Raw genomic sequence first — 23590 nt, 5'->3', positions numbered from 1 at the left:
AAGTGGCAACCTGGCATTGGGGAAATCTTGTCTTCCGGCCCTCCATTCTATGGCCTCTGATGCAATAGGTAACAGCTTATAAAGCACACGATCACATTTTTTCTAGCCTGGTCAAAGTCCAGTAGTTCTTGGCTCAACTGGCCTCACCTCAGTTTCTTGGGCACAGAGAACTGCCACTTTTGCAACTGCTCAAACATCCAGCAAAGGTCAGGGTGTGGGTTTAGCATATGACACCTCTCTGTAAACTCAAGATAAGTCTGCTTGCTTCCCGCTTTGCTCCCTTCTGAGTCTTCTTGGGAAACTCATGGGTTCTTTTCACAGGACAAGAGCAGGCTAGGAAAGCAAACCACATTACTCAGTTTGCTTTGAGGTGGCTGCGTACGAGGTTGAGAGTCTATGTCTCTTCCCAGAATCCTGGAGATTCCTCTCCTAACCTGCATATTGTGGAATACTTGAAAGCAATGAAGGATGAATGGACTACTTTAAATGAATCACATTCATATTGTAATATTGAAAAGAAGTCATACAAAAATTTTATACTGTGATTCCATTTATATTACAGTTGAAAACAGGCAAAAATTACTTTGATGGTACAAGTCAGGATAGTGGTTTGTATAGGAAGAGGGTTGGAGGAACTACTAGGAAGCTTGTGGCATTTATCTGGGTATGTGCAGATGGCATATACAGATGTGCTAGCTTTGTGATAATTCTCCATTTCAGATTTGTGTATTTTCTGAATGATTACATTTCCTTTTAAAAGTGTGTGTGTATGTGTATGTAATTTGAGTGAGAAAAAGAGCACTGATTCTTTAATAGACCAAGATTAAACAACCTGGATTATTAAAATGCAGATTCCCCAGACTATCACAAATTTTGATTCAGTAGGTGTAAATCTAAAAAGATGTATTTTTAAACATTTGCCAGGTGAGGGTCATGCTTCACACTTTAAATAAAGCTGATTTAGCATTTGTAGCAAATATAAGACAGTTGTCACATTGTTATAAAAGTCCCAGCTATTGAGACTCTCTAATTGCTAGGAGTAGCATTACTTCACCAGCTAAATGTTTTCCAAATGTAATGACAATTGTTTAAAAAATTCATATTTTTTTCTGTACCATGGTTCTATTGCATCAATTGATTTTTCAAAATTTTATTAAAAGACAAAAGAAGTACTAATTTTTTATTGCATTTCTAACAATATATAGACACTTAACTTTCCTGGGATGTTTAACCTTTTTAGATACAGATGTTTAATTATAGATACAGTCAGCATGTAATAATGTAAAAAATGTTGGTAAGGAAAAAAAAGATCATGTTTATATTTTCAGAGGAAAGATCTTAAGATAAAAAGAAAACAAGATTTGAAGCATGGAGAACATTGCCAAGTAAGGTTTTATTAAAAAAAAAAAACAAAAAAAACAAGAGTAAAGTCAGTAACTGGTAAAATCAACCTGTATAAATGTCAGGATAAAGTTCCTTGTAGCATTCTGTGGTTTATACGCTTTTGTTCCCACTGTAAACATTTATTGACAACAAATCTTCAATAACATTTTTTGCATCAATGGAAGGTCATTATTTCTAAAATTGCATTATAAGATTGTAGTGGTTTTCTTTAATGTAACATATAAACAAGATTTATCTAAAAACCTTGAAATCCATTTCACACATTGTGATATCATTAACATGAACTGCTGCATATTTTTCAAGTACTCCAGATGTTTTAAGGTTTCATTTATCAGCAGAGAGCCAATGCAGCAGCAACCATTTGTCCTGGAAGATTCAAATTCATCTCTAAGAGCACACAAATGGATTGATAAGGCATTTAGGTCTTTCTTGGCTCAGTGCCTATTTATAAAGTGAAAATAAAGCCTCACACAGTTTATTCAGATGCTCTTCCCATTTCATCACCACTATCGCCATCTGTACACCCTCTTACCCCCAACCCAGGGTGTAAGGAAAGTTATTATGTGCTGAATATAAGGAAAAATCTGTTAAGCTTTTAAAAATCATTAAAATGGTGAGTGGGGGATATTTGTCTTTAGTTTACTGAAAGAATGGACAATGGCAGATGTAATTTTTTGTAATGTTAATTTTTTAGAATAATTACAGCTGTGTTCTAAGGAATTCACAATACTTTTAGTGAAGATTAATACTTCGACAACTCTACAGTTGACCATCTCCTTTATTCTGTGTCTTCACTTTCTAAATTTAGATAGATGGTATTTTAGACTTATAGAAACTCAGCTTTATTTAAAATAAAATTTTTAAATTGTCCGCATATTTTTTTCATACTTTGCCTGACTTGGGCAGTAATAAATCATTCTTGATATATATAAATTAATAAAGTTTGTGAATATAGGTCTGTAATCAAAAGACATTGTGCCTACTACCCCTTCATAGGAAAATTAATTTGAAAATAAGATTGGCCATGATGACAATATTAATTTGCCATAAAATCATTAAATTGTTATTGGCTCCTTTGAAAGGGAACTATTTAAAAAATTTTCCACAGCAGCATTGATTTGTTTGGAAAGTATACATTTGTTTATATGTATTTGTGTATATGTGTATATATATGTATGTCTTTGTATTTGTGAGATTGCATCAATTCCTATTTGTCATACCTAAATATATAAAATCATGACAACTTTCAGTTAAGATACATATAATCCCTTTCCTTATATCCTGTTTCACTACTTGGTTCTTTTCATTTTGAAAAGAAACCAGTTTGTTAACTTCTTTCTCTAGGCTTAAAATTTTAAGTCTCTATTTTATAAAATTTTTTAAAAAATTATACTACTCTTTTCACAATGAACAATTATATAAAGGTTAATATAGTCATATTTTTTACACATTTGACAAAAGTAATTTGTCCTAATTTATGAAAGAAAAATCTAATGGGTTATAAATTGTATTAATCTCTGTGAAAGTGGTAAGATAAATACGTGAAAACTCTTCAAGATGTTTTTCACAGATGTTGACCTACAGGTACAAGAGTGAAACCTGCATTAGTAGATGAGTGGCTACCGGATGTTCCATAAGTTGGTGTCCAGTAGTAGTGTTTTTTCAGGCCATTAGATACTTCTGCAAGATACACACGTCCATCTACCACATATGGCCCCACATCTGTATTGTCTGGTTTTAGACGGCCCATTTCAATTAAGTCTGAATATGCCTAGAATTTTTTAGAAAAGAAACCATGTCATTAAAAAAATAGTATATTCATTTCATAGTACTGAAAATTATTTTGATATCCAAATTAATTTGCAGTTTAAAATATTCTGAGTAGTACTGCTGAATTTTAATATTTTCCAGGTATAGACAGATTTTTATTCATTCAATTCCATGCAATGAAATTTTACTTTGCAAATTTTCTAAGTTTTAATTATTAGACATGTTTTGTTAGTTTATAACTCCCAGAGTTAATAGCTCTGTATCACCTATTTTTAGACAGAAGGGCTTATGGTTAAAATTTTACAGTCCTATAGGGGTTCTTAACTGAAAAGGGGGGTCTATATATACATTTAAAGTTCTGATGATAGGGCCTCCCTCGTGGTACAAGGTGTTAAGACTTCAACATATGAAGCTATCCTCAGCCACTGCAGCACGAGTTCGATCCTTGGCCAGGGAGCTACCCACAGGGCACAGCAGACCTGACTTGCCGCTGCTGCCCTCAGCAGTGTATTTCAGTCAATCTGCCTCTTCTGTTCCCCACTCTGTCTCTGGTGAATCCTCTCACCTCCCCCCACCTCTGTCCTGAACCCCAGTTCTTGTGTGCATAAATAAATAAATCTTTAAAAAAAATAGTTCTGATGATAGGCAGGGACCCATTCCTCAGAAAAATAAACAGCCTCAGATTTTAGTATATAACTGTATGGAGTTTATGAGTCCCTAGAGGCTAATCTAGAGTTAGACTCAGAGAGACAATTCCCAGAGTGTAAGATGCTGGCCTGGCTGGTTGCCTAATTTCCAGATTGTAGCATTTTCTTTGTATGTGTTAAGGGTCATTGCTATCTATGTAAGGGCATTATTACAAACATGTTGAACTGATTTGTCAGTAAGGTTGTGACTATAAAGAAAGGTATAAATTTAGACAAGGATTTAAAGTAGAGTTACTTTCTGCTTTAGCTTGTTATTCGTTCCAAACTCAACTTACTCAGCTTTTAGTGTGTAGAACTACTAAAGGATATGGATGTTTTTTCTAAAATTAGGATTTATTTTTTATTTACTTTATTTTTTTAAACTATTTTGTTTTAAAGATTTATTTATACAAGCACTGGGTATAGTCAGAAGCGCGGGAGGGTGAGAGAATTCACCAGAGCCAGAGCAGGGAGCAGAGCAGGCAGAAGGACCGAAGTACACTGCTGAGGGGAGCAGCGGGCAGCAGGGGAGGTCTGTCGCACCATGTGGGATCCTCCTCCGGTGGCCGGGGAGCAGCTGGGGATCAAACCGGCGCTGCAGAGGCTGTGGGCAGCTTCTCGCAACCCAGCGCTCAACCACTGCGCCACCAGGGAGGCCCCATAGGGTTTATTTTTCAAACAGTAGTGTACTACTTTCTTAGTGGTAGAGATTTTAGTCATTTTGCAAATTTGAGAACTTTAACATCTTTTTCTTCATTTTTTCCAAATGAAACTACTTACTGTTTTTGTTTGTTATGAAAGTAGTATGAAGTGCTCTCTGTACTTACATAAACATAGTAAATATTCTAAGAGTTTGTGTTATAGCTCTCCAAATTCTGTGTTGTGGTTTTATATTGGGGAACAGAATGGAGATTTGGCCACATCAAATTCATAAGTCAACGATCGTGAATTTTTAATTTTGGAGGAACTGGGGCTATTTAACTCACAGGTCTTTATACTAGTATGTGGAATCTTTTATCTTTGGCTATTTCATCCACAAAATGTTCCAGTAGCTAATTTTTAGGACTTATGTTTAAACTATCAAAGCTACAGCTTTGATCACTCTGTAAACATTCCTAAATGTAAATAATATCCAGCGTTATAAAGAAGTTCCCAGAAAAAGCCTCATGAAAAAAAAAAAACCACTTACCACACATGTAGCCTCATCAAATTTGTTTCCCCAAATATAGATATGAGAGAATATGGGATTTGTTTTCATTGACTGTGAAAGTGCAACAAGCCCTTCTCCTTCTATGCTGTTGCTGACAACTGACAGCCTACAGAAAAACAACAATAACCCTGGAAATCAACAGTTCTGCAAAGAGAATGTATAAGCTAGCAGCAACAGGTATTACAAACACTTTATTGTGAAAAGTCAACATTCTTCCTCAGTATGTAATCGTCAAATACTGGCCATGTCATTGCTAAAACTCAAAAAACTTAATTTCCTAACTGGATGCTTCCTATACCTAGTAGAACTATCTACATTTTAGAAACTGACTGTTGTTTTGTATTATTTAGTCATTGTTTGAGGTGAACTGCAGATATTTTTCAGGATAAAGTCATCCAAATAGATTTTATTTAAGTCTTTGATTATATTGAATGATTATGATTTTTCTATTAGAATTCAGTAAAAATAATAAAAGCAATAAGAATTTTCTCATTAACCTTAAGTGATCATAGAGTTAGTCTAATTTTTAAATATTAAATTTTGAAAAACAAGAAATTGAACTCATTAGTAACTCATTAGTACTGTAACTCATTAGTACTGAGTTTCCATATTTCATCATGAGTATTATGAGTTAGGAGGTTTAAAATTAGTATTCCAAAAATTAGTTTTTAACTATTATTTTGAATAAATATAAAACCATACTAACGCTTTAAGACTCCTGTTGTGTGCTGTGAGTGATTCACTGAGATAGTTTGCTCCTGTATTTTCTATTCTGTTGAAAGAAAGATCTATTACTTCCAGGGTAGTGTTGCTTTTCAGTACATCAGCCAAAAACACCATTCCATCATGAGTTATTTTATTGCTGGGAAAGGAAAAAATTTATATTTGAAAATATGAAGTATTATTCTTTTATTCATATAGAAAATATGTTTGAAATTCTGTAATACACAGTAATTTCTATTTTAGTGAAGATTTTACTCACTCAAAAAAGTTAGTAAAAAATTGCCATAAAATATTGCTTTCATTCCAATTTATGCAATTAAATTGCTAACTCAAGTTATTAAGAGATAGTTGTATAAACTAAATAAATACTGAGACTTAGAGTGAAAAGTCGACAATGAAATCAATATAACAGAGCATTCTACGTTATATGAATACATGGATTATTCCCATGATGTAACTTGAATTACTAAATGTGTAAATAACCACTTACCAGCTGACATCAAGGTAACGTAGACTACTGTTCAGATACAGTGCATCACATAACTGTTTCATACCACAATTTTTAATACCATGCTTACACACGTGTAGTTCAACAAGGTAGTGATTTTCTTTCAACATGTGGCTGAGATGAAATGTAGACTCTTCCTAAAAATAAATAAAATCATTTTTCTAAAATATAATTTTGAAGCAGTATACATTTATTGCAAACAGGCTGTTATTTAAATTAGCTTTTCAAGATCATATCCGTTAAGACAATTAGTCTGCAAGTCTGCATATGATTTGGGCTGGTTTTAAAAATAAAAAGCATCTTTGTCACACATGATATCTTAAATACCCTACAGAGAAGCAGCAGGCACTTACAAGATGTAGTAACTAAGTAATGAAAGTAGGCGGGGCTGCTAATAGTTTTAGAGAAACAATTATTCCAGAAGTAAAATAAAAACAACTGGTTCCTGGCAGAAGGCTCCTGGTGGAGCCAGAGGTGAGCTGGGAAGTTCGCCCATGCCAGGCCCCTTCTGGCCAGCAGTCCAAGCCCAGAGGGGGAGCGGGCACCCACAACCGGGGCAGACCCGGCATGCAAGGGAGTGCGTCCCCTGCATCGCCATCTTAGAACAGGGACCTTTCTTCAATAAAGACTGCTTGAAACTGGCAGAAGGCTCCCCACGGAGCCAGAGGGGGAAGATTCCCTGTGCAGTCAGAGGTGAGCTGAAGGCCCCCACAAGCCTGGTCCCACCTGGCAGGAAGTTGGACCCCAGAGGGGATCCAGTTTTTTTGGAACCCAGAGTGCAATCCAGCTGCCCCACCTCTAGGGAAGTTTGTGAGACTTCAAGATACACCTTTGTAATTAAACACAGAAGGAGGAAATATTCTGTGACAGCGACCATTAACATACTCAAAGTACCACAAGGAATCCAAATAGGAAAAGAAGAAGTTAAACTATCACTATTAGCAGGTGATATGATAATATACATAGAGAACCCCAAAAACTCCACAGAAAAACTAATTCAACTAATCATCAGTTTAGTAAAGTGGCAGGATACGAATCAACGCACAAAAATCAGTAGCCTTCCTATACACAAACAATAAATCTGAAGAAGAAGAAATTAAAAAAAACATCCCTTTTATTATCAAAACAAAAAAATCAAATACTTGGGAATAAATCTAACAAAAGAGGTAAAGGACCTATACAAAGAAAAGTATAAAACACTGTTAAAAGAAATAGAAGAAGACACAAAGAAATGGAAAGACATCCCCTGCTCATGGATTGAAAGAATTAACATCATCAAAATGGCCATCCTACCAAAAGCAATATACAGATTCAATGCTATTCCAATAAAAATTTCAATGACATTCTTCAAAGAAATAGAACAAGTATTGATGAAATTCATATGGAGCCACCAAAAGCCCCGAATAGACAAAGCTCTTCTGAAAAAAAAAAGAAGGGAATGGAGGCATCACTCTCCCAGACTTCAAACTATACTACAAAGCCATAATCATCAAACCTTCATGGTATTGGAACAAGAACAGACACACAGACCAATGGAATTGAATAGAAATCCAGAAATAAACCTACAGATTTATGGTCAACTAGTATTTGACTAAGGAGCAAAGACTATGCATTGGAGCAAAGAAAGTTTGTTCAATAAATGGTGCTGGGAAAACTGGGTCACTACATGCAAAAGAATGAAGCTTGACCACTACCTCACACCATGCACAAAAACCAACTCAAAATGGATTAAAGAATTAGACATAAGACCTGAAACCATAAAATACATAGAAGAAAATATAGGCGAAACACTACATGACATGCACCTCAAAGACATCTTTACAGATACATCACCCAAAGCAGTGATAGTGAAGGCAAAGATAAACAGCTGGGACTACATCAAATTAAAGAGCTTCTGCACAGCAAAAGAGACAATAACAAAAACAAAGAGAAACCCCACTGACTGGGAGAAAATTTTTCCATACAACACTAACAATAAAGGACTGATCACAAAAATCTACAAAGAGCTGATGAGACTCAACAAAAACAAAGAAAATAATCCAGTCAAAAAATGGGCAGAAGAGCTAAAAAGAAACTTCTCTGAAGAAGAAATGCAAATGGCCAAGAGGCATATGAAAAAATGTTCAACATCACTTGTCATCAGGGAAATGCAAATCAAAACTACAATGAGATACCATCTTACACCAGTGAGAATGGCACATATTAAAAAAACTAGCAACAACAAATGTTGGCGAGGTTGTGGAGAAAAAGGAACTCTCCTGCAGTGCTGGTGGGAGTGCAAACTGGTGAGATTTTATTATATGGAGAGCTGTGTGGAGATTTCTGGACCTACTAAACATAGAGCTTCCATATGATCCAGCAATTCCACTCCTAGGTATTTACCCAGATGACACAGAAACAGTAATTCCAAAGGGCACCTGCACCCCTGTTTATAGCAGCACTATTTACAATAGCTAAGGTATAGAAGCAACCCAAATGCCCAAAAATAGATGACTGGATCAAGAAGATGTGGTACATATACACAATGGAGGAGCAACATGGCGGCGAGGAGACGCTGCGAGTAAGATCTCCCATTAAAAAAAGTGAATAGGGAGGAAAAGCGGCAGGTCCCAGTGAGAACTGGGACACGGAAGATAAACGGGTGACGCCAGCGAACTGCCCGAAGAAGAAACTGGCCATAAAAGAGGACTAGAAGGGAGGGAAGCGCAGAACCCTGCTCCCCTCCCCCGCCCACAGAGGCGGCACTCTCCGACCGGCAGAGAGGAGGAAACAACAAACCAAAACGGCCCACAAGAACAAACGATGCAGCAAGCGGGACTGTGAGCGGAAAGGAACTATTGCAGCCACCACACCCCGTGAACGGGAGCTGAGGCGAACCCTGCAGGATCCGCCGCGGTGGTGAGCGAACGGCTCCGGGCGCCATTAGAGAAGAACAAAGACCCCGGGAGACGCGCACACAGCCCGGGCTGCCGGTAAGCTGGTGCGGAAACGCAGCGTGCTAGGCGCGCTTGAAAAGCAAGTGCAGACCTGGATCGCGGCTGCCCAGGTCCCCGCGCCTGCGACCTAGGCTTGGGAGACGACCTAGGCTTGCGGGGAGACGCCCGGAGGTCCTCACTGAGGTGAAGGTCCCTCCCTGAGTGAGCAGGAACCAGGCGCCCAGGCACGGGAGCTGCGCAAAAGGCGCCATTCCCGCGCCACTGAACTGGGCTACAGCCCGCATCCTGGAACTGAGGGCTTTGAACTGAGACCCAGGGCACGAAAATTCGGGGCGTGGTTTCTCCACGACGGTGGGGCACAAGGCAGACACAGCACCCCAAAGCTGTTGAGGTGTACCCTACCATTCCCGCTCTGTTCTCTGTCCCACGGGGTGGGGGAGGCGAAAAACAGCCCCCCAAGGACAATAGGAGAGATCTCTGGCGCCACCTAGCGACCAGGAGAAAAAAAAAAGTCACTAACACCCTATAAAACAGGACATTTCTTAAGACTGCTTGAAAAGGGCAGAAGGTTTCTGGAGGACCCAGTGGCCAGCCGGGAAGTTATTCCACGCCAGGCCCCTTCCGACCAGCAGTCTGAGCCCACAGAGGGAGCAGGCACCCACGTCCGGGGCAGACCGGGTGCGCAGAAGAGTGTGCCTGAAACCGGAGGCGCAGGGATTGCATCCCGCTTCGCCATTTGAGAACAGGGACATTTCTTCAGTAAAAACTGCCTAACACCAGCAGAAAGCTCCCCCAGAAGACAGAGATGGCTCCTGGAAGAGCCAGAGGGGAGCGGAGAAGTTCACCCAAGATGTCAGTCAGTCCGAGCAACACAGTGTCCCAACGCATACGACAAATTAGAAAACAGACAGCAGGGAGTAGAAGAACCACACGCAACCTAAAAACTCCTCAGGAAAGAAGCACACCACAAAAAGAAAACCACTCCCCAGATTGCAACGACAGCAACTTGGAAGAACTTCTGAGCCTTCCAGAAAGAGAATTTAAAATTGCCATGATTAAAAAAGTGATAGATCAGAAGAAGGAAATTGAGTCCCTAAAGAGGGAAGTAAGAGAAATGCAGGAGATCAAAGAATTAATGGAGGAACTAAAGAACTCTGGGAAAAGCAATGAAAGCAGAATAGATGAAATGGAAGAACGAATAAGTAATCTTGAAGACACAGAAATAAAAAGAACCAAAACAGAAAAGGAAAGAGAAGTACGAAGGAAAAAGAATGAAGAAAGACTTCGGGAACTATCTGACTCCATGAGGAAAGGAAATATAAGAGTTATAGGAATTCCAGAAGGAGAGGAGAGAGATGTAGGAACAGAGAAAATATTCATGGATATAATTGAAGAGAACTTCCCAAATGAGAAGAAGGAGCTGAAAATTGATATACAAGAAGCAAGAAGAACACCAAACTTCCACGACGAAAGGAAAAACACAGCAAGACACATAATAGTAAAGCTCCCAAGAATCCAGGACAAGGAAAAAATAATGAAGCTGACAAGAGGGAAGAAACAGATAACATTCAAAGGAAAACCAATCAGGCTGACATCAGACTTCTCTGAAGAAACACTACGGGCAAGGAGAGAGTGGAGGGACATAGTCAACAGACTCCAAGAAAACAGATGCCAACCAAGAATACTCTATCCCGCAAAGCTCTCTTTCCTCCATGAAGAAAGAATATGGACCTTCCCAGACAAAGAGAAACTCCGGAATTTCATTGCGACTAAACCCCCACTCCAAAAAATACTACAAGGAATCCTAAAGCCAGAACCTCAGAGGGACGAATAACAACGAAAGAAGACCAAAAAAAAAAAAAAAGTTATTAAAAGAATAAATAAATAAAATCAAAGGAAAGACAAACATAATGGCAAATACAGATGCTAACATATCAATATTAACTCTAAATGTAAATGGACTAAACTCTTCAATAAAAAGACACAGAGTTGCAGCCTGGAAACACATTTAGCTACAAAAGATAAAAATAGGCTCAAAGTCAAAGGATGGAAAACAATCCTACAAGCAAATGGGCCAAAAAAGAAAGCAGGAACAGCTATACTTATATCAGATAAAACAGACTTCAAACTCAAAAAAATAAAAAGAGACCCCAATGGTCACTACATTATGATTAAGGGGACAATACTTCAAGAAGAAATAACACTCATTAACATATACTCACCAAACGAAAGAGCACCAAAATATATCAGACAACTGTTGTCCTCTCTGAAAACAGACATCAGAGAAAACACATATGTAGTGGGAGACTTCAACACACCACTATCAACAATGGATAGATCAACAAGACAAAAAATAAGTAAAGAAACTAAAGCTCTAAATAAGGACCTAGAGCATTTGGGCTTAACAGACATCTATAGAACACTAAACCCAAAAAAAACGGAGTACACATTTTTCTCAAGCGCACACGGATCATTCTCCAGGATCGATCACATACTGGGGCACAAGACAAACATCAACAGATACACCAAGATTGAAATCATACCAACCATCTTTTCTGACCACGAAGGCATCAAACTAGAAATAAACCATAAAAAGAAGGCAAGGAACTATCCTACCTCATGGAGACTAAAAGCCACACTACTGGAAGACCACTGGACTAACGAGGAGATCAAAGAAGAAATTAAAAAATTCTTTGAATTGAATGACAAGGAGGACACCAATATCCTAAATGTATGGGATGCAGCAAAAGCAGTAATAAGAGGAAAATATATAGCAATAGAAGCTCACATCAAAAAACAAGAAAGAACTCAAAGAAACAACCTAATCTCGAAGCTCAAAGATCTAGAAAAAGAACAATAAAAAAACCCCAGAACCAGTAGAAGAAAAGAAATAATAAAAACCAAAGCAGAAATAAATGAAATTGAAACTAAAAAAACAATCCAAAAGATCAATGAAACCAAGAGCTGGTTCTTTGAAAAAATAAATAAAATAGACAAACCCCTAGCCAGGCTCACAAAGGAAAAAAGGGAGAAAGCACAAATACACAGAATCATAAATGAAAGAGGAGAAATCACAACGGACACAGCAGAAATCAAAAGAATAATCAGTAACTACTATGAACAGTTATATGGAAACAAGTTCAACAATCTAGAGGAGATGGACAAATTCCTACAACTCTACAATCACCCAAAGCTAGATAAAGAAGAAATAGAACACCTAAACAGACCAATTACAAGCAGCGAAATTGAAATGGTAATTAAAAACCTCCCCAAAAACAAAAGCCCAGGACCTGATGGATTTACAAATGAATTCTACCAAACATTCAGAGACGAATTAGTGCCTATCCTTCACAAACTCTTCCAAAAAATTGAGAAGGAAGGGACAATACCAAACACGTTCTATGAAGCCAATATTACACTAATACCAAAACCGAATAAGGACAACACAAAAAGGAAAACTATAGGCCAATCTCCCTAATGAACACTGATGCAAAAATCCTCAATAAAATTTTAGCTATCAGAATCCAACAATGTATCCATAAGATAATTCACCACGACCAAGTTGGATTCATTCCAGGGGCACAAGGATGGTTTAACATCCGAAAATCAATCAACGTTATCCAACACATCAACAAAAAGAAATATAAAAACCATATGATAATATCAATAGATGCTGAGAAAGCTTTCGACAAAGTGCAACACCCATTCATGATAAAAGCCCTTGAAATTCTTGGGATACAAGGAACATACCTCAACATCATAAAGGCCATCTATGACAAGCCAACAGCCAGTATCATTCTCAATGGTGAAAAGCTGAAAGCAATTCCATGAAGATCTGGAACAAGACAAGGATGTCCACTCTCACCACTGCTTTTCAATATAATACTGGAAGTCCTAGCCAGAGCAATAAGACAAGAGAAAGACATCCAAGGAATCCAAATAGGAAAAGAAGAAGTCAAACTATCACTATTTGCAGACGATATGATAATATACATAGAGAACCCCAAAATCTCCACAGAAAAACTAATTCAACTCATCAATCAATTCAGTAAAGTGGCAGGATACAAAATCAACACGCAAAAGTCAGTAGCCTTCCTATACACAAACAATAAATCTGAAGAAGAAGAAATCAAAAAAACCACCCCTTTTATTATCGAAACAAAAAAAATCAAATATTTGGGAATAAATCTAACAAAAGAGGTAAAGGACTTATACAAAGAAAACTATAAAACACTGTTAAAAGAAGTAGAAGAAGACACAAAGAAATGGAAAGACATCCCCTGCTCATGGATTGGAAGAATAAACATTATTAAAATGGCCATCCTTCCAAAAGCAATATACAGATTCAATGCTATTCCAATCAAAATCTCAATGGCATTCTTCAAAGAAATAGAACAATTATTGATGAAATTTATATGGAATCACCAAAAACCCCGAATAGCCAAAGCTCTACTGAAAAAAAAAGAAGGAAATGGAGGCATCACACTCCCAGACTTCAAACTATACTACAAAGCCATAATCATCAAAACTGCATGGTACTGGAACAAGAACAGACATACAGACCAATGGAATCGAATAGAAAATCCAGAAATAAACCCACAGATTTATGGTCAACTAATCTTTGACAAAGGAGCAAAGACTATGCATTGGAGCAAAGAAAGTTTGTTCAATAAATGGTGCTGGGAAAACTGGGTCGCTACATGCAAAAGAATGAAGCTTGACCACTACCTCACACCATACACAAAAATCAACTCAAAATGGATTAAAGAACTAGACATAAGACCTGAAACCATAAAATACATAGAAGGAAATATAGGCGAAACACTACGGGATTTGCACATCAAAGACATCTTTAAAGACACATCACCCAAAGCAGTGATAGTGAAGAGAAAGATAAACAGCTGGGACTACATCAAATTAAAGAGCTTCTGCACAGCAAAAGAGACAATAACAAAAACAAAGAGAAACCCCACCAACTGGGAGAACATTTTTGCACCCAACACTAATGATAAAGGACTGATCACAAAAATCTGCAAAGAGCTGATGAGACCCAGCAACAACAAAGAAAATAATCCAGTCAAAAAATGGGCAGAAGAGCTAAAAAGAAACTTCTCTGAAGAGGAAATGCAAATGGCCAACAGACATATGAAAAAATGTTCAACATCACTTGTAATCAGGGAAATGCAAATCAAAACTACCATGAGATACCATCTCACACCAGTGAGAATGGCACATATTAAAAAAACTAGCAACAACAAATGTTGGCGAGGATGTGGAGAAAAAGGAACTCTTGTGCACTGTTGGTGGGAGTGCAAACTGGTCCAACCACTATGGAGAGCTGTGTGGAGATTTCTGGACCTACTAAACATAGGGCTTCCATATGATCCAGCAATTCCACTCCTAGGTCTTTACCCAAAGGACACAGAAACATCAATTCCAAAGAGCACCTGCACGCCTATGTTTATAGCAGCACTGTTTACAATAGCTAAGCTTTGGAAACAACCCAAATGCCCAAAAATAGATGACTGGATCAAGAAGATGTGGTACATATATACCATGGAATATTACTCAGCATTCAAAAAAGATAAACACATGCAATTTGCAGCAACATGGATGGCACTGGAAGGGATCATGCTCAGCGAAATAAGCCAAAAAGAAAAAGAAAAATACCGGATGGTCTCACTCATAGCAGGAATCTAGAAAACTTAAATAAGGGACCAGGAAAATGAATATAAGAAAGTGAAAATCAAAATCAACAAAAAACTATGAACCAGAGACACTTTTTGGGGGGTGGGGGGCGGGAGGGGAAGGATTGGGGTCAGAATGGGGCGTTTGCAATTGTATGGGGGAATATAAAAATAAAATTTATTATTTAAAAAAAAAAAAAAAAAAAAAAATGATGTTAAAAAAAAAAAAAAAGTCAATACCAAACATAAAAAAAAAAAAAAAACATATACACAATGGAATATTACTCAGCAATTAAAAAAGATAAACACATGCAGTTTGCAGCAACATGGATGGAGCTAGAAGGGATCATGCTCAGCGAAATAAGCCAGAAAGAAAAAGAAAAATATCGGATGGTCTTACTCATAGCAGGAATTTAGAAAACCTAAATAAGAGATCAGGAAAAAGACTAATCAATACAAAGTGAAAATCAAAATCAACAAGCAACTATAAATCAGAGACACACTACGGGGGAGATGGGGAGGGTGAGGTGGGGAAAGGAAGGACTTGAGTCAAAATAAGGGGAGGGGTGCAATTGTATGGGGAATATAACCAAAATGAAAATGCATACATTGTGCAAAGATGAAAAAAGATGTAAGAATTATATATAATAAAATATTTAAATAAAAAAAACTGGTTCCATTATGTATTCAGTGTATAAGCTCCACGCTATTCTCTCAAGAGTCTCTAAGCCTTTCTTGCACCCTCTACGTTCCTAAACTATGCTCTTGATTGCAAATCTTAATACTTTTTAGATAAAATACAAAGACACTTCCCAAACGTGATTTTATTTTAAAAATATACTCATTAATCCGGTGACGTATCTGATTCCTTTCTTTTATAATATTCTAAAGTTTGAAATATGCTTTACTCTCATTTTTTGGCCAAAAAAAGACTTTAATTCCAAAGTCTGGCTGCTTCACAACCTTAATAATGTTCTAAGTACCAAGCAGAACTTCAAATGTTAAATGAAATCAGAGCATGTTCTGAACGGACCACAATATTTTATGGTAGAGAAGTATTCTCACCTGATTGCTGTGTTTAGGCTAAATTCCGATCATGAACATGAATTATACATGATCTTGTGTAAGAGTACTTTGAGACAAACTTTGAAAATGAAATGAAACCAAAGCAGTTGCGTATTTGAGCTTTATAAAGAACTTTATAATAATCAAAGACTGTCCAAATGCTAGCTTAAACTTTGCTAGTGGTGAATCTTTAGGTACATCATTTCATCTAGCTGAGCTCATTTTCCTTTTCTGTGGAATTACACTTCCCTCACAGAATTTAGTCATCAAAAGCAACTGGCACAAAATAAACTGTTCTATGAAAGACTGCAAGTTTTATTTATTGATCAATATTCTATAATCCTCTATCTGATTTGTTTAAATTATTGCTTTGACACTGAAAAGATACACACTAAGGCAAGATATAGTCCGGGATCTCAAATGCAAACTGATTGCTTAGGCTCACTATTGTTCTACATGCCTGGGCATATGCAATACATATTTGAGTTTCATGCCTTGATTGCATTTTAGATCAAGGAGTTTGAAAGGACCATCCTTATTAAGAGGAAGAACTAGTAAAGAAACAGTAAAGGTTTAGTTGCATTCACTGAGTTTGTCATTTAATTTTCTAAGGGTGGCACCTGGCATTGGTAACTCTACAGATAATGCTAATGAGCAATCAAAGGTGAACGCCAACATTTTTTTTTTAAAGCATGTTTTGTTTTTTTTTTTTAAGATTTATTTATTTATTTATTTATACAAGAACCAGGGTACAGTCCAGATGCGCAGGAGGGTGAGAGGACTCACCAGAGACAGAGCAGGGAACAGAACAGGCAGTGACGAAATACACTGCTGAGGGGAGCAGCAGACGCGACAGGAGAGGTCTGCCGCACCCTGTGGGACCCTCACTGGCCAGCCGGGATCGAACCGGCGCTGCAGAGGCTGTAGACAGCTTCACAGCGCTGCCCTCAACCACCTTCGCCACTAGGGGAGGACCTGAACGCCAACATTTAACAGCTTTTTATTTTGTTAATCCTCTTTGTTCATGGTAATGCACAATAAAACCCTTAAGTGAAATAGGTTTGTGGGTTATATTTGGGAACAGCGAAGTATGAGGAAGCATCAGAGGATTCTTAGTCATTTAAGAGAAGAATGAGTAACCTTAGGAGTAGTGAGAGTGGTAGCTGCATTGAAAAGGAGTAGAGAGCAAGCTGGAGTTAAGTTGGCTGTCCAGAAATACCAAGCTGAGAGTTAAGGCTGGGTCTGAAAACAGGCACTGGGCTTTTAATAACCATTCAGTGGTCTCCCTGGTGGCCTAGGGGTTAAGTCTTAGCGCTGTCACCACTATGGCCTAAGTTCGATCCCCAGCCAGGGAGGTGACCCACATAAGGCACAGCAGACCTCTGCTGTCTCACCAGCTGCTCCCCTCAGCAGTTTATTTCAGTAAATCTGCCTGTTCTGCTCTCCACTCTGTCTCTGGTGAATCCTCAACCCCCTGTACATCTGGCCTACATCTCAGCTCTTCTATGTAAAAAAATAAATAAATAAATAAATAAATAATAATAATAACCATTCAGATGGGTTTGGGGAAAATGACTCCACTCAATATTTAAATGAACCGTGCTTCTAATATTTCATATAGTTTAACATATTACTTACTCAGGGCTTTAAATCAGAAAAGTTTGATTTAGCCTCCAAGTCTTGCTACCTTTTTTCTCCCTGCATTTTTTAACATCTTTCCTCAGGCTCCCAAGGCACCCTGAAGCATCACTCTCCAGAATTATCCATCTCTCTCCATGTGGACTGAAAGTTCCATGAAGACAAGGATGATGTGCTTTGACAGTTAATTCTCAATTACTCATCCTCATGGGCAACAATTAGGTAGATTAAAGTACATAAAGTATTTTGATCCTTTTCTTTTAAGATACAAGATATGTCTCTTCATTTAGATAAAATGAGTTTTTATTCCTTATCTGTTTGCAGCTGATAAGGGAGGAAAACCCTAGGAAAATGTTAAAGAATAGAAGCAGCTTTGAAAACAGAAGTCATGTTTTTGCTCATCTTTCTCTGTCCAGCATGCAGCCGGCCAGCAGGGCCAAGTCCAGGATCTAGACTGCCACCTAGATTATTTAGCCATTATTACTCATAATTTCAAGATGTAAAGGTTCAGTCATATCAATATAAGAAATGAAAAAAAAACCCAAAAGAAACCATTTCACACGGGGTTTTTATAAACCACCCTTTACAACCTCAATCATTTATGCTTTCATCTTTACTTGTTCCTCACACATTTATTCACTGAGAATTTGAGTTCCCGAGAAAAACAGATGGCATGCTTACAGTTTAAATAAGCAATATCTAATTTATTTAGTTATGGAAGTCCTGTCAAGAATAATTTTCCTTACAAAAGCTTTTCTTTGTAAATATTAGTACAATTCTAAAAAATAAAAAGCATTCATGAACCTTGACGTAAGCTTCGTAGTACCTTCATTTTATTCACATGTAATATTAACTGCTACCGCTTTGGATACATACCTGCTCACCGTACAGTATAGGCCGGTTTAGGTTTATTCCCATAATAGCTTGGTTTTGGGTTAGTACAGTAGCAAATGCTATCACACTTTGCATTCCCTAAAAACAGGTAACTTCATTAATAAACTTCATTAATAAACTATGTACATTTATTACTCTCCCTAAAAAATATTTCAAAGTCAGTAATCTGGATTCTGATGAAATGGTGTTTTTAAAATGTAAGCATTTCCTACTCTGAATTATAAGTTGATTAAATTCAGAAATGAATTGTTATTGTCTTCTTTTCTCCCTGTCCTAAAATCTGTATACAACACACCTGGGGAATTTCTTAAATTCATCAGTATCCATTTCCTAGGATATCTGCCTCCAGGGTTTCCAGCCTTCTAGTTCTCTATATCACGCAGACTTCAGATATAGAGATACACATATGGATCCCAGCTAAGGCTCTACGCTATTTGAACACGTGTATTTATGTAAACATTCTTTCATATTCATATGTGTGTGGTGGGAAAGGTAAATAATGCAATTTTCAGATATTTTACAGGCCTCCATCTTCACCTTGGAAGGGCCTATTCTTCTCCATCTCTGTGATGGACACCACCACACATAGTCAACTATTTGTGGGTCTCTCCTCTGTCATTCCTCTTACCTGTCTTCATCAAGTTGACCAGTAAGTCATAGATTTTTGCCTCAAATTAGTTCCTCTCTATGGCCACCACCACACCCCCAATCTTCATTGTCCACCTGGCTATTGTAGTGGTTTCCTCTGCCACCCGCCAATTCCCTACAGAGAAACCTGTAACCTTTTAAAAGTACCCATCACATCATGTCACTCCTCAAGTTTTAAAACCTTTCCATGCTTTCTGCTACTTCATTTACAACACAGTTCCCCCTTCCACTGGTCCAAGATCCACACCCATAATCCACACCACATTGCTGTGAATTTCTCCATTTTCACTTTCACTTTTGAGTTCTTAAACCTGCCAGACTCATTATTTTATTACTCGTGTACCTTCCTCAGGATTTTTGCTTTACTGCACTAACAGTAAGTGTTACTGTTAATACTTTCTACATTAAATCAACTCATTAAGTGTTACTGTTAATACTTTCTACATTAAATCAACTCACTTTTCACTTCTTTATTTTAAAATACAATGTATTTATTTAAAACTTCCATAGATGGAAAAGCATAATCTCTTGAAATTAATAAAAAGCAATCTATAAAAATGAATATGACAATAAATGCTTACCCAGAACCATACTGGCTGCATCTACTGTCTTTTTAAGCTTCAGAACCTATTGCCCCCAATAGCCTCCTGGTTCATCTATTGTTTGCATATCCCAGTGACTTTCCATAATTCTGAAACTGTACAACAGGTTCTGAACAATAGCCCTCAAGGTTTGAATGCATGCTTGAGAAAAGGAAGCCTGGAATTTGAGAAATGCAAAAAGCATACACTTCTCACTATCTCACAGATGCAGTCGCAGAGAGCTTCTATTTATTTATTTTTTTTATTTTTGGTAGATGATTTCAAGTGACTTTTTAAAATTTTTTTTTAAATTTATTATATCATTGCTCATTTTTGGACAGATTTGATTTCTCCCCTCAGGTGTAGTCCCCATAGTTCTCCCATCAGCAGTATAAAGTGTTCCTTTTTTGCCACATCCTCGCCAGCATTTATTCTATTTTTTTTTTTTTATGGGTCCTTCTCCCTGGTGTGAGGTGGTATCTCATTGTGGTTTTGACTTACTTTTCTCTAATAATGTGATGCTGAACATTATTTGTTTCATATGCCTGTAGGCCATTTGCATTTCTTCTTTGGTGAAGTGTCTTTTTAGCTCTTTTGCCCATTTTTTTGATTGGGTTGTTTTGTTGTGATTTTTTTTAGGGTTTTCTATGTATATTATCATATCATCTGCAAATAAAGATAGTTTTACTTCTTTCCCAATCTGGATTTCTTTTATATTTTTCTCTTGCCTAATTGCTTTAGCTAGGACTTCCAGTATTAAATTAAAAAGCTGTGGCGAAAGTGGACATCCTTGTCTTGTTCCAGAGTTTATTGGAAAAGCTTTCAATTTTTCACCATTGAGAATATCAGCTGTGGGTTTGTCAAAGAGGGCCTTTGTTATGTTAATGTATGTTCCTTTTATCCCAAGTTTTTCAAGAGTTTTCATCATAAATGGATGTTGAACTTTATCAAATGCTTTCTCAGCATCTATTGATATGATCATATGGTTTTTAGTTTTCATCATTGTGGTGAATTATGTTAATTGATTTGTGGATGTTGAACCATCCATGTTTCCCTAGAATAAATCCCACTTGGTCTTGGCATATAATCCTTTTGATGCATTGTTGAATTCAGTTTGCTAAGACTGTACTGAGGATTTTAGCATCCATGTTTATTAGGGAAGGTGATCTGTAGTTTTCTTTTTGTGTGTTGTTATTATTGTTTGATTTTGCTATTAGTGTGATGTTGGCCTTATAAAATGTATTTGGGGGGCCTCCCCGGTGGCGCAGGTGGTTGAGCGCAGCGCTGTGAAGCTGTCCGCAGCCTCTACAGTGCCAGTTTGATCCCCACCGGCCTCGGAGCAACCCAAATGATGAGCAGACCTCTCCTATTTCGCCTGCTGCTCCCCTCAGCAGTGTATTTCAGTCAGTCTGTCTGTTCTGTTCCCCCCTCTGTCTCTGGTGAATCCTCTCATCCTCCTGTGCATCTGGCATGTATCCAGCTCTTGTATAAATAAAATAAATTAAAAAAAATGTATTGGGTAGTATTCCCTTTTTCCCCATTTTCAAAGTTTTTGCAGGATAGGCATTAGATCATCTTTGAAACCATCTGGTCCTAGGCTTTTGTTTTTTGGGAGTTTTTTGGTTACGGTTTCAATTTCACTGCATGAAACTGATTTGTTAAGTTTTCTATTTCTTCTTTATTCAGCCTTGGGTGATTGTATAATTCTAAGAATTTGTCACCGTCATTTAGATTGTTGAACTTCTTTGCATATAAATGTTCATAATATGTTCTAATTATCCTCTATATTTCTCCTGTGTCTTTTGTAATTTCTCTTTCATATATGGTCCTATTTATTTGAGTTTTCTCCCTCTTTTTCTTTGTGAGCCTCACTGGAGGTTTGTCTATTTTGTTTATTTTTTTCAAAGAACCAGCTTTTGGTTTCCTTGATCTTTTGGGCTGTTGTTTCTTATTTCTATTTCATTTATTTTGGCTTTAACTTTTACTTTTTCTTTTCTTCTACTGGTGTTTGGGGGTTTGTTTTTGTTTTTTTCTAGTTTCTCAAGGTGGAAGACTAGGTTTTTTTCTTTGGGTTCTTTGTTTTTGATGAGGGCCTGTATTACTTTATACTTTTCTCTTAAAACTGCTTTTGCTGTGTCCATATGTCCTCACATGTTGTGTCCTCATTATCATTTGACTCAAGGTATTTTTATTTCTTCTTTGATTTCCTCATTAACCCAGTAGTCTTTCCATTTGCATTTTGTTCAGTCTCCACAAAATAGTGGATCTCCTTGCTCTCTATTTGTGGTTGATTTCTTCTTTGATATGCACCGAGTAGCAGGCTGGATTAGAGGATACTAGATTGATCTGTCCATTGAGTGGGGTGTTGAACTTTCCTACCACAAGTGTATTTTCTCCAATGTCTATTTTCAGAGATGATAGTAATTACATATTAGATAAAGGGTGCTTCCTCATTTGGTGAGTACATTTTGATGTCTTTCTGGTGTATTGTTCCCTTCATCATTATAGAGTGTCCATCTATGGCTCTTGTCACTGTTTTAAGTTGGAAGTCTATTCTATCTAAGTATGACTGTCCTGGCCTTCTTTTGGGTGCCATTTGCTTGTAGAATTGTTTTCCAACCCTTTACTTTCGATCTATGATTATCTTTGGAATTTAGATATTCCTCCTGGAGGCAGAAGAAGATAAGGTTCTGTTTTCGAATCCAACCTGCTACTTGGTGTCTTTTTTATTGATGAGTTTAGTCCATTAATTTTTAGGGTGGTTATTAATTCATGGAAGTCTACTACTGCCATTTTGTTCACTGTTTTGTGGTTCTAGTCAATTTATTTCTTGTTCAGTGCTTTGTGTTCATTTCTCTATTGGTTTAGAACCTAAGGCCTTTTGTAATATTTCTTGGAGTGGGGGTTTAGTAGTAGTGAGTTTTTAAAGATTTTGCTTGTCTGAGAAGGTTCTTATTTTTTCCTCATAAGAGAAGAAAAGCTTTGCAGGATAAAGTATTCTTGGCTGGCATTTTTTGTCTTGGACTTGTTTTTGGTTTTAATTTTCTAATATTCTCTCTCTCTCTCTCTTTAATATTCTCTTTTTGCCCATAGTGTTTCTTCAGAGAAGTTTGATGTTAGCTTAATCAGTTTTCCTTTATAGATTTCTTCCCCCTCCCAGTTTCATTATTTTTTCTTTTCTTGAACTCAGAGCAGCTTTCAGCATCAACTTTAGTTTTTTGTTACAGTGTAAGTATTCAATGTGAATTTTTTTTCAAAAATAAAATATTTCATTACATAATGAAGTGTTGTTTAAAATGAACACCATCTTTTTCTTTAAAAATCCCATTCAGGTTAAAAAGTGTTATGGATGAAAGTTGGGAGGGTGTTTATAAACAGAAGGTATTGTATAGTATTATTCAGTCAGATTTTATTAATAGCATTGTGTTTAGAGGGAAAAAAATCTTTATCTCTGATATTAATTAGGCATTAGTAACAATCTTGGTCATTCTAAGACTGCCATTAGCTATTCTCTTACATAATTCTCTATGATGGTTTCCAGGGAGGAAGATCCCATATGTGGGTGATTGTCTAATAACTAATATACTCACCAGATCACAGTCACCCAGATCCAATTTCTCTAAAGATGAATTAATTTGTAGCATAGAAGCAAAAAACATTCCACCATTATTTTCAATCTTGTTTCCAGTCATTCTTAGATATTTCAGAGTTTTATTCTTCTGAAAAGTTAGGAAATAAGTTATTAATCCACAGAATCCTCTTTAGATCATCTGAGTTAAGAGAGCATATTACCATGTTTAACCAAGATAGGATATATTCCTTAAAGGTAACATTCAATTT

General features: G+C 37.0%; 1 protein-coding gene across 6 annotated transcripts in view; it reads right to left on the bottom strand.

The window, feature by feature from the left end:
- Positions 1-1385: 1385 nt before the first annotated feature.
- LRRC34 (leucine rich repeat containing 34) overlaps positions 1386-23590 on the bottom strand; it is a 33641-nt gene continuing 11436 nt past the window's right edge. For 4 of the 6 annotated variants that reach the window (XM_037525723.2, XM_037525724.2, XM_037525725.2 and 1 more), the window contains 6 exons: positions 23341-23469; positions 18504-18599; positions 6284-6438; positions 5777-5932; positions 5050-5176; positions 1386-3175 (listed from right to left, as the gene is read on the bottom strand). In XM_037525723.2, the coding sequence (XP_037381620.1) occupies positions 2969-3175; positions 5050-5176; positions 5777-5932; positions 6284-6438; positions 18504-18599; positions 23341-23469 (870 nt within the window). In that variant the 3' untranslated portion in view covers positions 1386-2968. The remainder of the gene's footprint in view (positions 3176-5049; positions 5177-5776; positions 5933-6283; positions 6439-18503; positions 18600-23340; positions 23470-23590) is intronic. The other 2 variants (XM_037525726.2, XM_037525728.2) reach the window with 2 other exon arrangements.

This window comes from Talpa occidentalis, unplaced genomic scaffold (genome assembly GCF_014898055.3).
Source record: "Talpa occidentalis isolate TD23 unplaced genomic scaffold, MPIMG_talOcc4v2.1 talOcc4.4, whole genome shotgun sequence".
Lineage (NCBI taxonomy): Eukaryota > Metazoa > Chordata > Mammalia > Eulipotyphla > Talpidae > Talpa > Talpa occidentalis.
The sequence above is the reverse complement of the archived record's forward strand: the minus strand, read 5'-3'. Positions and strand labels throughout refer to the sequence as shown.